This window comes from Physeter macrocephalus, chromosome 15, assembly GCF_002837175.3.
Source record: "Physeter macrocephalus isolate SW-GA chromosome 15, ASM283717v5, whole genome shotgun sequence".
In the NCBI taxonomy this organism is placed as follows: Eukaryota; Metazoa; Chordata; class Mammalia; order Artiodactyla; family Physeteridae; genus Physeter; species Physeter macrocephalus.
Genome location: NC_041228.1, coordinates 36,797,840 through 36,815,334, shown reverse-complemented (window position 1 = coordinate 36,815,334; position 17,495 = coordinate 36,797,840). Strand labels below are relative to the sequence as shown.

General features: G+C 37.8%; 1 protein-coding gene across 10 annotated transcripts in view; it reads left to right on the top strand.

The window, feature by feature from the left end:
* VPS13B (vacuolar protein sorting 13 homolog B) overlaps window positions 1-17,495 on the top strand; it is an 802,500-nt gene that overhangs the window by 527,455 nt on the left and 257,550 nt on the right. Inside the window, exon 34 of one of the 10 annotated variants that reach the window (XM_028500197.2) lies at window positions 9,923-10,293. The exons of the other annotated variants lie outside the window; for them this stretch is intronic. Coding sequence (XP_028355998.1) covers window positions 9,923-9,955 — 33 coding nt within the window. The 3' untranslated portion in view covers window positions 9,956-10,293. Of the gene's footprint in view, window positions 1-9,922; window positions 10,294-17,495 lie in introns of those variants that run through there. 10 annotated transcript variants of the gene reach the window in all.

The following is a 17,495-nucleotide window of genomic DNA, read 5'->3' as shown; positions in this document are numbered from 1 at the left end:
ATGGGAAATGAATTCATTTAAACAGATTAAAGAAATATTTTAAGAATGCAATGTACCTTTAGTTATAAAACCTCTTACTGCTGCAGATATACATAAGACTTTTGCAATAAGCTGAAGGAATTAGTTATATAAAAATATACAAATTAACTTTATATGTAAAATATAATAAACATCAAATAAATTATGTATATTTTATTAGCTGGTTGATCGATTTTTGTTAGTACTTTATTTGTGATATAGTTTTGGCAGAAATGATAGAATTGAGAAGACTTTTAAAATGAATATTTATCTTAAAATTCTCGAGAATCAGGTGTTGTTAATAGCACTGCTGATGATGGCAGTAGATAATATTCATTAACTGCTTACCATTTAGCAGGTACTGTATTGTGTTATTACCTGCATGATCTCATTTAATTCTCAAATAGCTATGTTAGAAAGTTACTGATATTACTAAGAATTAATGGACAAAAGAACAGACAAAAACAAAGCTTTGGGTTCAGTTATCACTGACATGTATTTATTTGTCATAGGAATAATTTCACTACCCTAAAACAACTTTCGAAGCAGTCTTCTATTTCAGAGCAGGAGTTGTTTTGTGGTGGATATTTTGTTTTTTTTATTCTCTAAATCAGTTTTCTTAGCATAATCTGACTTTAGTTTCTATCTTAACACTAATAAAATGGACTAGAAGGTCTCCTAGTCTTTCTATAAACTTAAAAAAAGAATTCTTTCCAGAAATAATGTTCTTATAGAATAGGTTTGATTGAATTTTTCCATAAAAAATGCAGATGGAGGAAGGATACCAGGTGATGTGTAAGAATTTCAGGAGTCCATATCTAAGGACTCAAAATGATAATGATGATGACGACGATGACAGTCATTTATTGTATACTTATTATTAGCTGAGTATGGTGAGTACTATATGAGCATTATCTCAGTTCTCTCTAAACCCCATAAAATATAGATACTATTCTTATTCCTATTTTTCAAAAGGGGAAACTGAGGCACAGGGGTTTTTTGTTTATTTTCCCAGGATCATGTAACTAGTAAGTGATGAAGCCAAGATTCCAACCCAGACTGTATGTCTGTAGTGCATCCTGCCTTTGCATTAGGCTAGCAATCTGGATTCATGATCCCGGCTTTACCGCTTATTAATTGTGTCCTTGGGTGTATTTCTTCTTTACACTTCAATTTACTCATCTATAAAATGGGAATAAGAGTAGCAGTTCTTAGGGCTTCCCTGGTGGTGCAGTGGTTGAGAGTCCGCCTGCCGATGCAGGGGATACGGGTTCGGGCTCCAGTCCGGGAGGATCCCACATGCAGCAGAGAGGCTGGTCCCGTGAGCCATGGCCGCTGAGCCTGCACGTCCGGAGCCTGTGCTCCGCAACGGGAGAGGCCACAGCAGTGAGAGGCCCGCGTACCGCAAAAAAAAATTTAAAAAGGGACTAAAAAATAAAAGAGTAGCAGTTCTTAGCTTTTCATAACTTTTCTAGGGTCACAAAAAGTTTGGGGGGCTTTTTGAGACTTGTGAGGATAAATGAGAAAGTAAAGTGCTCAGCACAATTCTTAGTACACAGAAGTGCTCAGTAAATGATAATGTCTATGGCAATGATAATAATGAAATAAAGTTTCTCTTATTGAGTGCCTCATTTCCACCCCTGTGGCCCTTACCACTGTGCATCAATATCCTCCTGACTTCATCTTCTTATTTTAAACCAGTCCAATATACACAGCAGCCAGGGAGTAATTATCCTAAGGTTTATTTAGGGCCATATCATTCCTTTGTTCAAAAACCTTCAGTGCTTTCCCTCTGCCTAATGAATTAAATAAGAACTCAGCCTGATACTGAGTTCAGCATCTTTACTTCACTCTGTATATCAAGTGGAGACAGCAGAATTCCTTTTACGTGTTTAATGTGTTTTGTTCAAACATATGTTTAAGATAGGTGCTTAATATGTTTTATTGTATGGACTGGTTAGTAGCCTGGAGCATAAGTTAAAGGTGAAAATGTTTTCATGCCTTCCTCTTGTTTGGTGGTAAAATATAGATGTCAAAGCATTTCAGGACCTGAATGATAGGTTATATAAATGTAAAGCTAGGTAGGGACAGTTTATTTTAATATGTTGGCATCCTAGCAAAAAAGTATAGACTCCAAACAGCCCATTTTTTTATCCCAGAAAAAAAACCCAAGAAAATATTGGCCTTTTCTCTCTGTATATGGGCCCTCTTAGTACTTAACTTAATTTCCACTCTTCCTTGATTAAATAAACAAGAATAAATGAAATGACAAATTCAAGGGAGTACATAGATTTACACTTAGAGATTACTTATAGTCTGTGTAGGCTAATGTGATTTCACTAGAGAAAAATAACTCCAAGAAAAATCTTTTATTTTAAATTATTATTCTTTTAAAAGTGTTTCAGTATGAGAAGGAAGTCTCGTGGGCTAGGGTAATTTTAACCTGAGTGTCATATGGGGATTTGGACTTGATCCAGATCATTTAAAAATAGCTCTACAAAACTTGATTACTTAAAACATAACTTTATGTTTTCATTATTTGGCTTAAATATAAATTTATTTTATTGTGTTTCATACTACGACTACGATGGCAATCTAGAAGAAAACGCAGATGCCTTTACCAAGTTACGTTGTAAAATTTTTGCTTGCCAGTATCAGGATGTTTCTCAGACGTACTGAAATTTGCCTCTATTTCAGTGCAATAAATAGTTACTGCATGGTGTCAGCAATTACACTATTAGTGATTTTCTAAATGAAGTGCTGTAGCATATCAAGGAGTACAGAATGGCCAGAAAAATTGGACTCAAATCCTGGCACAACCACGCCATGGCTCTGAAAGGCAGCCAGACTTTTTGACTTCTGAGCCTCTTTCCTCATCAGTAAATTTGGAATTATGGTCCGTAATTCATAAGCTTATTGTGAGGCCTAGATGAAATTATGTTTAAAAAAAAAAAAGCCACTTAAGCTTGGCTCTTCGTATATACCCATCAAACATTACAGTAGTTATCACTGCTGGAATTTGCTACCATATGTTAATTTACAAGGTTTTCTTTATTAAAGTTTATTCCTTAGATAAGGAAAACTGTATGCTTAAATATATTTTGGCAGTTTATAATGGATAATTTTCTAAATTTCCTTTGGATTTTTCCATAAATGTAAACTAAACTGGAACTTGCACACTGTGATTTATGGGAATAAATCTGAACTAGGCATCAGAGAAATTGCTATAAAATTTGCTTTGCCACTAATGATAGAATCTTGGTCAAGTCACTTTTCCACTGGGCTTTAATTTCCTCCTATGTACAATGGGAGAGTTACAGCAAGGGAGTTGTGATAAGTGAAATTAAATTCCCTTTCAGTTCTAGAATTCAGTGATTGATTGTGGATTATTCTGCTTCATTCTAAAGGTGTGACTGCTTTTCAATTTTTATTGTCCTTGCTTTTTATTTGATTACATGTAATATACGTATATGTGTAAGTGGGTGTTTTCTAAACTTGATGATGATAATCACCAGGGATGCTCATGAAAACTGGTTAAAAATCTCCAGAGATTCTGATTCAGTAGGTCTGGAGAAGGCCCCAGGAATCAGTAGTTTAGTAAGTGTCCCAGGTGATTCTTATCATCAAGTTTAAACTGCCGTGTTCTTTTTATTATATCTAAAAGCTATTCTTTGCCGGGGAGAGGAAGAATCTATGTTGTGGGAGGCTGCGGACATTTACTTCATCCAATAGATGTTTAATGTACATTTACAATGGAAGATAATAAAGGAGCCTATGAGCTAGTTGGGGAATTTTTGTTAAATAACAGCACAGTGAGTAATAGGTGTATGAATAAAGGGATGCGGAGCAGAGAGGAGGAAGTAATCAGTTCTGCCTGTGGGGATGGAGGAGATATCAGGCAAGACTTGTAAGAAGAGGTAACATTTAGAGTAGACTGTAAAAGATAAATGGGCATTTCCCCAGCAAAAAATGTGGGGAAGGGTATCACAAGAAGGAGGTACAACGTGAACAAGAAAGTATAAGAATGCCAGATATAGCTGGACGACTTTGAGCAATATGGTATGTGGGTCAAGAGAAACAGGCTGCAGGAAAGTGGCCTTCAGAGTAGAAAGGGCTGTTAATATAATGTTAAAGGTTGGACTTCATTCTGAGATAGTGTGATGGAAGGAATGGAGACGTGCACAGGAATGTGTGTTTTCTAAGGTTCACTCTGCCCAGGTTTAAAGAGTACATTAGGGGAGTGACTGCAAACAGGAAGACCCAGTTAGAAGGCAACTATAGTTTCTACTAGGAAGCAGTACTAGTTATTATGAAAGGCCCAACCACTGGAGTCAGACTGCCTTGAATACTGGTTCTGTCACTTACTAGCAGGCTTCTAATTTTTCTCATCTGTAAACTGGGACATACTTCTGCTACTTATTGCTTAGAGTTGTTGTGAAGATGAAATAAGATAATATGTTTAAAGCACGTGAAATGGTCCCCACAATAAGCACTCAGTCATTGTTAGCTTCTGCTGTTATTACTGTTGCTGTTGTTTATTCAGGATTGTAAGGGCCATGATTAGACTAGAGGCAACAAGAAAAGAGAAGTGAGAATAACATAGAACACATTTTCAAGGACTTGGTGATATATTAAATATATGAGGATTAATGGGCAGAGATGAATCAAAAAAGATTACCAAGATTTTTAGTTTGAGTGATTGGAAACCATTTAACACATTCCAGTCGTTCAAAAGTGATATCTCATAAACAAAGCATATGCTTTTGCATATCTTTTACCTCTTTATCTATTGGGGTCACAGTAGATGTTTATCATTATAAGAACTCTGTCAAGAGTATTATTAACCCTTTATCGTATTGTTTGCCTATTTATATACAGAATAAATATGGTTTTCTGGTTTTCTTCTAATGTTAGGTGTTTTGGTGAGTGCTGGTTGGACTGAGAACACCTAGAGTCTGGTTCTGCATCTTTCAGTGCTGCATAGAATCACAGCTGCACCACCAATCACAGTCTGTTTCAGAGAAAAGTTCATTAGACTAATTTAAGTAGTGTAACCACCCTGAGAATTACTGTTATTCTTAAACTCTTAGAACCTTAGAACTGGAAGAGCCCTTAGATATTATTTAATTTGATGCTCTCTTTATAGGTGAAGACATTGACACTGAGAGAGATTAAAAATTACAAATTATTACAGCTACTCAGTGAAAGATGCAGAACCAGGTAAAAGATGTGTAAAAGCAAGAGGGAATAAAAATCGGTCATAAATGAAACACCCATTCAATCTAGCTAGCAATCATATCTTACTAGTGATAATATCATTTAGTACAAACTTTTTAGGATGTGTTTTGGTAGTAATATCAAGAGAAGTAAAATTCTCATAATTTTGTCTAGTAATTTTGCTTCTAAGAAATTATCATAAATAATCGTTAGAAATATAGGATGTATTTGTGTATACAGTTATCCTTTGTAAGGTATGTTATTTTTAATATAAGTATATATTAAATGCTCAAATGTGTTATAGAAAGAAGATTAAATAATTGGTATATAAGTAAATAATACATTTATAGACATATATACATAATGCATACATACACAAAGTATAATTTAAATTTATTACCAACAAATATTTATTGGGAACAAAACAGATGAAGTCTGTTCACTGAGATTATCCAGAAAAATAAAGGTTTACAATGAGAGTTTTAAATGATAAGTCAGTCTTCTTCTTTATTAAAGAAACTGTAACAACAATAAATTTCAATGTTGAAAATTAAGGGAAGTTGAAAAACAAAATTATTATCTATAACTGTACCACCCATGGATAACTATTAGATTATTTTTGTATATTTTCTTCTAGATTCTCCTTCTCTTTGTATCTATAACTCTGTTTCTGTTTTATGTTTGTTCATTTGTTTTGTTTCTTCAGATTCCACTTATGTCTTTCTCTGTCTCACTTATTTCACTTAGCATAGTACTCTCTAGGTCCATCCATGTTGTTGCAAATGGCAAGAGTTCATTCTTTTTTTATGGCTGAGTAATATTCCATTGTGTGTATATATACTGCAACTTCTTTATCCATTCATCTATTGATAGACACTTAGGTTGCTTCCATATATTGACTATTGTAAATAATGCTTCAACAAACATAGAGGTACTTATATCTTTTCTTGCTCGTATTTATGTTTTCTTCAGATAAATACCCAGGAGTGGATCATATGGTAGTTCTTTTTTAATTTTTGGAGGAACCACCATACTATTTTCCATAGTGGCTGCACCAATTTACATTCCCACCAACAGGGCACGAGGGTTCCCTTTTCTCCAGATCCTCACCAACACTTGTTATTTATTGCCTTTTTGATAAAAGTCATTCTGACAGGTGTGAGGCGATACCTCATTATGGTTTTGATTTGCATTTCCCTGATGATGAGTGATGTTGAGCATCTTTTTTCATTTGCCTGATGACCATCTGTATGCCTTCTTTGGAAAAATATCTGTTCAGATCCTCTGCCCATTTTTTAATCAGGCTGTTTGTTTTTATTGATGTTGAGTTCTATGAGTTCTTCGTATATTTTGGATACTAACCCATTATTGGATATATCATATGCAAATATCTTCTCCCATCCTGTAGGTGACCTTTTTTGTTTTATCAATAGTTTCCTTCCCTGTACAAAAGCTTTTTAGTTCGATATAGTCCCATTTGTTTGTTTTTGCTTTTGTTTCCCTTGCCTAAGGAGACATATCCAAAAACATACTACTGCGACCAATGTCAAAGAGCATATGCCTATGTTTTCTTCTAGTCTCATCCAAAAAATCTTCAAAGCAAGAACTAAAGGATCAAACTGCTTCCAAGTAATGCATCCCAGAACAAATATTTGAAGGAATATTTAAAGAAATACAGGGGCTTCCCTGGTGGCGCGGTGGTTGTGCGTCCGCCTGCCGATGCAGGGGAACCGGGTTCGCGCCCCGGTCTGGGAGGATCCCACATGCCGCGGAGCGGCTGGGCCCGTGAGCCATGGCCGCTGAGCCTGCGCGTCCGGAGCCTGTGCTCCGCGACGGGAGAGGCCACAACAGAGGGAGGCCCGCATACCACAAAAAAAAAAAAAAAAAAAAAAAAAAGTTATTCAGTAGACTATAAACATCTTGAAGGAAGAATCTACATCTCTTTCATTTACATACTCCACACATCTAGAGATGGGTGATGAATTCTCATCCTACAAGCACTGTTGTAAGTACTAGAGCTATGATGGTGAACAAGAATGGGACGGGAGAGGCCACAGCAGAGGGAGGCCCACATACCACAAAAAAAATAAAAATAAAAAAAAAATAAAAAAAATTAAAAAAAATAAAGAAATACAGATATTTAGAGGAGTATAGAAATACCTTGATTCAAACAAAGTGAAATTCATAATGTCTGGCATCCAGTAAAAACTGACATGAAAAGAAGCAAGAAAATATGACCCATGATAAGGAGAAAAATTAGTCAGTACAAACAGACCCAGAAATGGCAAAGATGATAGAATTATTAGACAAGGACATTAAAACAGTTATTATACATTATGTCATCTGTATAAGATGGTAGAGAAAAGCATGAACATGTTGAGGAAAAACATGAAAAATATTTAAAAATTGAACTAGAAATGAAAAGTACAATATCTGAGATTAAAAAACAACTGAATGGAATTCACAGCAGATTTGACACTGTAGGGAATCTTTAAGACATAGCAATCGAAACTATCCAAAATAAAACATACAGAAAAAAAGATGGGGGGAAGAAAAGGAACACAGAGCATCACTAAGCTGTGAGAAACTTCATTCAGCCTAGTGAATGTGTAATTGTGGTACCTAAAGGAGAGGAGAGACAGGCTGAGACAGAAAAGTGTTTTTAAGAAATGGTGGCTGAATATTTTCCTTATTTGATGAAAACGATAAACCGAAGAGATCCAAGAAGAACCCTAAGCACCAGACACAGGAGAAGAACTGTACCAATGTCAAATTTTTACAACCACTGATAAAGACACAATCTTTACAATAATCAGAGGAAAAAAGACACAAAGAGAAATTAATTGCTGCTGACTTCTTGTTGGAAATGCAAGCCAAAAGACAGTGAAGCAGCATCTTTGAGGTACAGAACAGCAGAACATGTCAACCTAGAATTCTGTATCCAAACGAAATAGCTTTTTAAAAACTGACAGGACTTTCCTGGTGGCGCAGTGGATGGGACTCTGTGTTCCCAATTCAGGGGGCCCAGGTTCAATCTCTGGTCAGGGAACTGGATCCCACATGCATGTCGCAACTGGGAGTTCACATGCCACAACTAAGGAGCCCGCCTGCCACAACTAAGACCTGACGCAACCAAATTAATTAATTAATTAATTTTAAAAAATAAAAAAATTAAGAACTGAGGCACAATAATGATTTTTTTTCAGACACACAAAATCTGAAATAATGCGTCACCAGTAGACCTGCACTACAAAGCATATTAAGGGAAATTCTTTTGATAGATGGAAAATGATACCAGGTAGAAATCTGCATCTAACCAAAAGAATGATTTCACTGAGGATGATAATTATGTGGGTAACTGTAAAGGACTCCCCACCCCCCACTTTTAAATCTCTTCCAAGACTACTGACTGTCTGAAGCTAAAATAATAACTGTAATTGCGGCGTTATAACTATGTGGAAGTGTAATGTATGACAATAATGATACAAAAGCTGAGAGAGGAGGAGTTGGAGTAAACTGTGAAAAGGTTCTTAGACTATATGCGAAGTAGAAGGCAAGTCATGATAAGTTAAATTTTAAAAAGTAATTTCAACTCAGATTTGCACAAACAGCCTTTGACTAGTCATAAGATTTGTTAACTTCGATAGGTAAATGAATTTGGAGTTAAGAATCACATCTGTCCTATATCTCAAAAATAATTCTTTACATATTTGTTTGATCTACTTTAAGACTGAAAATGAAAGTTGATGCTATCAGATATTTACAAATAATATTTTGAATAGTAAAACCTAGATTTTTTTTTTGTTTAACGTGTAACCTGCTTTGTATAGAGTTGGGTACGACTCCTGTAAGAAACAAGAGGACAATATGAGCCCGGACTCAGACATCCATCACATTGAAAGATTTATAAACAACTTTCTACTCTCGTTTCTGCTAGGCTTTGTTGTTTTAAGAAGGCAAAGTGAATAAATTGTGCTAGTCCCAGCTCAGCAAAATTGTTATGCAGTAGAGATGTGTTGTCCTATCCCTTTCCTCTCTCATTTTTGTCGGTTACCAACTTTATACTCAGCCCTGGCAGCTGATTCACGGTCTCTCAGCTATTACATTGTGTTATTTTCCGATACTCTGTTCTCCCCAAAATGTCCCCATCTTGGTAAGCTGCACTTTGCTTTCCAATGTAATAAATATTAACAATGACATTAATGACATAGCTCCTTGGTGAACTACACTTTGATCAATCATCTGGGGAGGAGAAGAGGAAAAGGGCAAGTAATCTACTCCTTCCTCTGCATAATATTTTGGCGATTTTCTTAGCATCATTTCTTATTTGATAGTGACTGATAAAAAGCTGTATACCAATGAGCAGTAGCTAACATACTGTGTTTCCTTAATAATCATTCCTCATGTTTCTATTTCACAGATAGTCTATCAGTTGCTCCTGGGAGCAGTCTCAGGGCTTTTCTATTTGGAAACTGAATCCTAGAAAGCGAATGATAAGGGTAATCTGCTAGATCCTGAGCTAGAACCTAGCTCTGCAGATGCCTAGTTTATTGCAGTGCCAAAAGCAGAAGGAAGAGTTTGGGGATTAAGTGACAGTATGGTTGTCTGCATGTGGGGACTGCTGGCAGCAACTCATCTAGACTTTTTAAAGCCTGACTAGAATTCATTCCTTTATAATCTTTGATAGAAATATGAATACTGTCCTTCAAGGAAGGCCTAAAAGTTTTGTGCGTGAACAACCTCAGGAAACTGCTGCTGTTGTTGCTAAACCCACCCTGGGAATGAAGTTCCACAGAATACCTGCCCTTCACTGCAGCCTCCTCGCTTAATGGACCCTGCATACAGCTCTGTGAAATAAAATCCTTTCAGCTGTGTTCTCTTTTAGCTATTACATTTTCCTTACGTTTTGTTTGGTTTGATTTTTTTTCCTCCTTTGGCTTTTAGGGTTAGTATAGAATGGTAAAGAGTGTGCGTTTTGGTGTAAGTCTAGCTTTCAGAGACCTGCTCTGGGACTTGGCCAAGTTCCTTAACCCTCTAAACCTCAGTTTCCCTGTAGGAATTTTGTAAGGATTAAAAGTAGTGTAGGTAAGAGACTTAGCACATAAAGACTCAATAAGTATGGTTGTTATTAACATTTTTGGTGATTTCTTAAATCATAAACTATAAGTAAAATAAAAGTGACTTTTTTTCTTGATGAGACCCATTTCATCCCTAGATAGTTACTGAAACAAGTAAACAAGAAAATGTTCATTAGAGAATCTAGGTGATAGGTATACAGATGCTTACTGTAAAATTCTTTCACCTTTTTGTGTGTTTGAATATTTGCATGATGGCATGTTGAAAAAAAAAAAAAAAAAGAGAGAGTTTACAAGAATGATGGTGTTGCAATAAAAACCACTGAAGGTGACTCAGAAGAACTAGAAGCCGAAATTTCTCTTAAGACATCAGTAGTGTAACTTAAATGACGATTCAGATGAATTGCTGGAATGATTCTGTCCCCTTATGTTGCAAGCATTCCATTCGTGAGAAAATGTATGGTCTGAAATGCTGGGTTTCCTGCCTTGAAATTGCTTGGCATTACCCATTTTATGTGAGCAGTCTGTGACACAAAAGGATAATGAAGTATATATGAGAGCTCACTGAAAGAGCTCTGGAATTAGCAATTCAGAAATAAAAGGTTGGGAGGGAAAGCTGTACGCAGAAAGGGAATCAGGAAAGTGACTTTTATTGACTTTCTGTTACATATGTGCCAGAGGCCCTGTTTTACAAGGATGAGTAAAATATCTTCCCATCCTTGAGGGAATTCATACTTTGTGTCAGAAGATACCCCATCAGTATATTATGGTACCCAATAAGAAGTGCCATAATAAAATTGGGTCTGAGAGCATGGTGGAGAAAGAATTACTAAAGAGTCCTCTTGGGTCTTCCAGACTCCTTCAGTCAGTTAGGGAAAAGCTGTTAGGGCTTGACATTATTTCCCACAGGGTTTTGCTGTTTATTCGTTGGTTTCTTTAAGAACACAGGACCCTACCTGTTCTAATGCTAATTCACTAAGATTCATAAGAAACCTAGACTCCACCTCTAAAAACTGGGCACCTACCTTCCTTTGTAAACAGAATTCCCAGGCTCTCTGCATATGGTGATATAGTTGTGAAAGACCACCTGCATACCCTCACTTCATAAATAAGAATGGAGGGCAATCAAGGGCAGGCCAAAGTTCTTGCAGACTAAAGTGACAGTAGTTAGGGCCACGACCTTGGTATTAATCCTGCTGCCATCTCTTTTTCCTCTCCTGCCACATGTCATCATTCTCATCTCCTGCAGGTTACGTCTTAAGAGTCTGCTTTGTTCCTACCCCAGCGCTTTCTAACAGTCCAGTTGACTCTTCCAATAATGTATAACATGGCCCACTTTTCATTGCTGTTTCTGCTTTACCACGCTGCTTCCTATTACTTTACTGGGGCTTTTTTGTCCTTTCTGCCTAGTGAATGTTTTGTTGCAGAATTCATTATAATGGAATCAGACCTGTGTAAGACAAGTCATTTTTGTAACCATTGTCTAGGCAGCTCTTAGAAGGGTATTAGATGAAAATGGTGACGAAAACCCCAGAAAGCTTCTCAGAAGTCTTCCACCAGTTTGTTAAGAGATAATTCAAAGAACTTTATCTACATTCATTCCTTTTTGTAAGATGATGGGATGCATGAATGAATAAATGAATGAGCAAAAACAGTAGAAAAGCTATGGATAATAATATTAATAGCTTCTAACATTGACATAACTCTTTACAATCCATGAAACTTTTTCACTTACATTATTTAATCTCACGCCATCCTTATAAAGTAGGTATTTTCTCCGTTTTATACTGTCACCAATAAGATCTAAAGATGTTAAGGTCCCATCACAGGTAAGTGGAAGCGCCAAGATTTGACCTACAGGTCTTCTTAGTCTAATTCCAGAGCCGTTTCATCCTGCCCAAATTGTTCTTGAATCTAGGGGACAAGAAGCTATAAACACATTTGGCTTTGGTAAGTGAAAGGCAATCAGGAGCATTTCTTTTTTTTTTTTTTTTTTGTGGTAGGCGGGCCTCTCACTGTTGTGGCCTCTCCCATTGCGGAGCACAGGCTCCGGACGCGCAGGCTCAGCGGCCATGGCTCACGGGCCCAGCCGCTCCGCGGCATGTGGGATCTTCCCGGACCCGGGCACGAACCCGTGTCTCCTGCATCGGCAGACGGACTCTCAACCACTGCGCCACCAGGGAAGCCCAGGAGCGTTTCTTAATTCTTAAATTGGTAGGCCAGAATTTCCAGTTGCTACAGTGAGAGAAATGTTGGCTTTAATGAATAAAAATTATTTTATATAAGGTTTTCAATACAGTTCTAGCTAGAGTGCCTAAAAAATATAAGGCCATAGATTTATTTTTAATCTACAAATTATGCTAAGGAGAATGAACTGGGATTGTAAAGTGAGGATTATGGCAGTTCACTGTATGAGGTTAACATGTTGAAAATGGAATTCATGATGCTTCTCTTCCTCCAAACATACTCCACCCATAGTCGTTTTTCATATCAGTCATTGACAACTCCCATTTTTCCAGTTGCTAAAGCCAAAATTTATGAAGTCATACCTCCTCTTTTTCTATTATACATCACATCTTATCTGTCAGGAAGCCCTGTTGGCTTTACCTTCAAAATATATCAAGAATTCAATTCGTTTTCACCACCTTCACTGTTTTGCCCTGGTCCAGGCCACCGTCATCTCTCAGCTAGATTACTAAGCAGGTAGCCTCCTGACTCATCTCCTTTTTACACTCTATCCTCCCTGCCTCATATTCTCAACACACCAGCCAGAGTGATCCTTTTAAAACCTAAGCTAAATGATTTTACTCTCCCCTCAAAAGCTTTCTTCACTGTCTCCTGTTTCTTTCAGAGAAAAGCCAAAGTCTTTACAATGATGGCTTCCCAGGCCTTCTACGCTCTGGCCCCTTTGTGACTGTCTGATCTCCTCTCTTACTCTACTCCAGTCATACTGGCCTCCTTGCTGTCCCTTGAGCATACCTAGCGGGATTCCTGCCACCAAGGCATTGGCGGGGGTTCTCTCCCAGCAGTTCCTCAAGTCCTTACTCAAATGTCTCCTTTTTAATGAGGCCTACCATGACCACGCTATTTAAAATTGCAGTCCTTTCTCAGAACTCCTGGTCTCCTTTACCCTGCTCTTTATTTTTCTCATACCACACTTAATTAACTAACATACTATATAATTTACTTACCTGTTACATTTATTAATTCTCCCCCTTCTCAGAATATAGGCTCCATAAGGACAGATCTAGGGACTGGTTTTGATTTAGTTTTTGTTCCCTGATATAGCCCCAGTGCCTAAAATTATGGGCACACAGTAGGAGCTCAATACAGATTTGTTAAATGAATAAATGATGGCTGTATTTAATGCCTCTGAGCAAAGAATTTACAGTTATTGTGGAGTTAGTACTATGCTGGTTCCAATAGCGGTTGACCTATATAAAGCCCTACATGATAAGACCACTGATAGAGGTAAAAGAAGTGAGAGAGGGGCTTCCCTGGTAGCGCAGTGGTTGAGAGTCTCCCTGCCGATGCAGGGGACACGGGTTCGTGCCCCGGTCCGGGAAGATCCCACATGCCGCGGAGCGGCTGGGCCCGTGAGACATGGCCGCTGAGCCTGCGCGTCCGGAGCCTGTGCTCCGCAAGGGCAGAAGCCACAACAGTGAGAGGCCCGCGTACCGCAAAAAAAAAAAAAAAAAAAAAGAAGTGAGAGAGATCTGTAGGGTTGAGCAGTTAGTCCAGTTACAAAGCTCCTTTAGTAAAGAGTAGTGTTCTTTGTCTTTAAAGGGAAAGGAGAATGTATAATGAAATTGCCTGTGGCTTCCTAAATATTACTTATATAGCACTTGACATGGTATGGCTTTTCCAAATCTTTAAGGTAACCAGATATTCTGTATTCACTCATTCAAACAAGTGTTTTTCAATACACCTTTTATGTGCCAGGAGCTATGTAACTAGTTTCTTGTTGAAACTTGGAGCAACTACAAGGAGTATGCTTTAGTATATCCATGTTTAATGTAGAAAAATGAAAATTTCACTGGTTTGTTAGGTTGGCTTGCCAGCATTTCTGTGTGCATTCCCTCAGCTTTTTGAAAATCCAGATACTCTGCACATGAGGAGATAATGCTACCTACCTGTCATCAGTAGGACATGCACTTGGACTTGGAATTGTTCTTTTATAATAATAATGTGAATAGTGGCTCACATTTGCAAGACTGTTAGCCAGAAATAGGAGTATAGGCTGTGTCTATGAAACAAAATTTTTTTCTGTATGAATCTAACTTAACTGACCCACTACTAAATGAACTAACTTGCCTAGACAATCTATTATGTGGTCTCATGAGATACAGAGAATGAAAAAGGTCAGTGATGGGTATGTCTGTCAGTTGGTGGCCAGTGGAAGTTTGATCCTAACAGTGTTTTTCTAATGTTCTGGCCAGCCTGGTTCTTTTAAAGTTAAAGTACCATTTCCCTTTTCATGTAGTAAGCACTTTTCCCCTATAAAATAGGCCATTCCTTGGAACGGAAACAGCACTGGGTCTTAGTAACTTGGGTAGTTTTTTAGCACTGGATTGTTTAGTTTGTGAAAATATTTGATTTAGACTGAGCTTGTGGCCTGATGATGTTTAGAAGAGTGCCAAAGTGTAACTCATAGGAGATGCCAGTAAAAACCATTGCTGGAAGAGGTGAATAATGGTTGCGTCATTTTCCTGGTAGGTGTAACCAGGCTGAAAATCCATCACTGCCATTTTTTAATGTGTTCCTAAGAATAAAGTCAACTGGTATTCTGTGAACTACGTTAAGTATCAAAATAACTGCCTGTGCTTTGAGTCACTGTCCCACTGTCTTTACATTGTTAAGGAAGTTTTGTTTCATCATTGTGTTTTATTGCCAAAAACAGCAGTAATATTTTTCTCTGACTTTTAATGAGCATTTTTGTTCAATGAAAAACCTGAACATACCAGATTTTTCATTGTGATTTAACTTTGATATCAAGCAAATTCTTATTAACAAACAATTTCCTGTAAAATGTTTTAAAACTTCAATTCCTAAAATATCCTCTCTTAAATAAAGTCTAAAGACCAGTGTAACTGGGGGATGGGGTGGGGGGAGTCATATTTGGTTAAAATAAAAAGAAGTCTTGTGAGTAACATGCAGTAGTCAGGCCAGCACAGCAGATCTGATTTCTAGATTAATAAAGTACAAACGCAAGATTTTAGGATTCAAATAAAGTACATTAAAAAGTGTTTAGGGGCTTCCCTGGTGGCGCAGTGGTTGCGCGTCCGCCTGCCGATGCAGGGGAAGCGGGTTCGCGCCCCGGTCTGGGAGGATCCCACATGCCGCGGAGCGGCTGGGCCCGTGAGCCATGGCCGCTGAGCCTGCGCGTCCGGAGCCTGTGCTCCACGACGGGAGAGGCCACAACAGAGGGAGGCCCGCATACCACAAAAAAAAAAAAAAAAAAAAAAAGTGTTTAATTCTCCTTGCTTAGTTCAGGGTGCTTCTGGAAATAGTGAGTGTACAATTCCCTGATGCCTGTTGTGAATGAACTAGACCTCAATAACTGATAAAATGTCTTTGTTTGTATGTATGCCTTTGGCTGTGTTAGAGAGCCTATTAGGAGACCCGAGATGCTCAAGTAGATAGAATCACAAACCATCTCCTGCTCCTTGGAGAGTATGGGTACAGGACAGAGTGGGAATGGACAGGTAGAATGGAAAGTGAATTATTGGCATCTGATAGATTTGGGTATACTGATTATGGTATGGGAGGAGGGTAGCGAGATGGAGTAGTGTGATCCCTGTTTTTTCTTAAGCCCTTAGACCTGGATCCTGTCTTTCAAGGAAGGGATATAACTTCCCCTTCAAAAGGGTGTTATTGTACTAGGGCATGCCATCTTCATTAAGGAAGAGTGTGTGCACAGGCATAGCTGGCTAATGGAGTACACGGCCCGGCTCCATGGGAAAGTCAGGCTGCTTTATCCACAGCAGTTCTTGGGAACATTTCTCTATGACCTTAACCACAGTTTATACTTGTTTATAAAAGAATGAAAAGAACAGAGTAAGAGAGGGAGAGAGAAGTGAAGACTAACTCTTTTACTTTTTTTTCTTAGTTGGCAAACATTCTCAAAAGCCTTTTTTTTTTTATTCCAACTGATCAGACTGCAAGTGTCTCTTTGATCAGATATTTGTATTGTCCTTATTTTAATTTTTTACTTTATTTTATGCCTGAGGCCAGGACCACAAGGAACACTCAAACAGGAAGGGGCTGAGAGGAGGAAGCTAGATAGAACCTAGAGGAAATCCACAGTTTCAGACCAGGGTTCTTGGTAGAGTGACCATATAACTTACCATCTGATCAGGAAAATTTTGAGAATAACAATGGACACTATTAATAAAGAAGATAATAGGTGTGAAATAGGACTGGCTTTGGCCATCCTTGATGTGTGGTAATTTGAATGAAGGGACGGGTAGGAAGCTGCTGTTGCTTCAGCCCCAAACTCTTCCCTTTCGAAAGATTTCTCTAAAATAACAAGGGGAGATTGAAAAACAATGATTCAATGCAATCCCTATCAAACAACCACTGGCATTTTTCACAGAACTAAAACAAAAAATTTCACAATTTGTATGGAAACACAAAAGACCCCGAGGAGCCAAAGCAGTCTTGAGAAAGAAAAACGGATCTGGAGGAATCAGGCTCCCTGACTTCAGACTATACTACAAAGCTACAGTAACAATAAATGCTGGAGGGGGTGTGGAGAAAAGGGAACCCTCTTGCACTGTTGGTGGGAATGTAAATTGATACAGCCACTATGGAGAACAGTATGGAGGTTCCTTAAAAAACTACAAATAGAACTACCATACGACCCAGCAATCCCACTACTGGGCATATACCCTGAGGAAACCATAATTCAAAAAGAGTCATGTACCAAAATATTCATTGCAGCTCTATTTACAATAGGACATGCAAGCAACCTAAGTGTCCATCAGCAGATGAATGGATAAAGAAGACGTGGCTCATATATACAATGAAATATTACTAAGACATAAAAAGAAACGAAATTGAGTTATTATTTGTAGTGAGGTGGATAGACCTGGAGTCTGTCATACAGAGTGAAGTAAGAAGGAGAAAAACAAATACCGTATGCTAACACATATGGAATCTAAGAAAAAAAAAAAAAGGTCATGA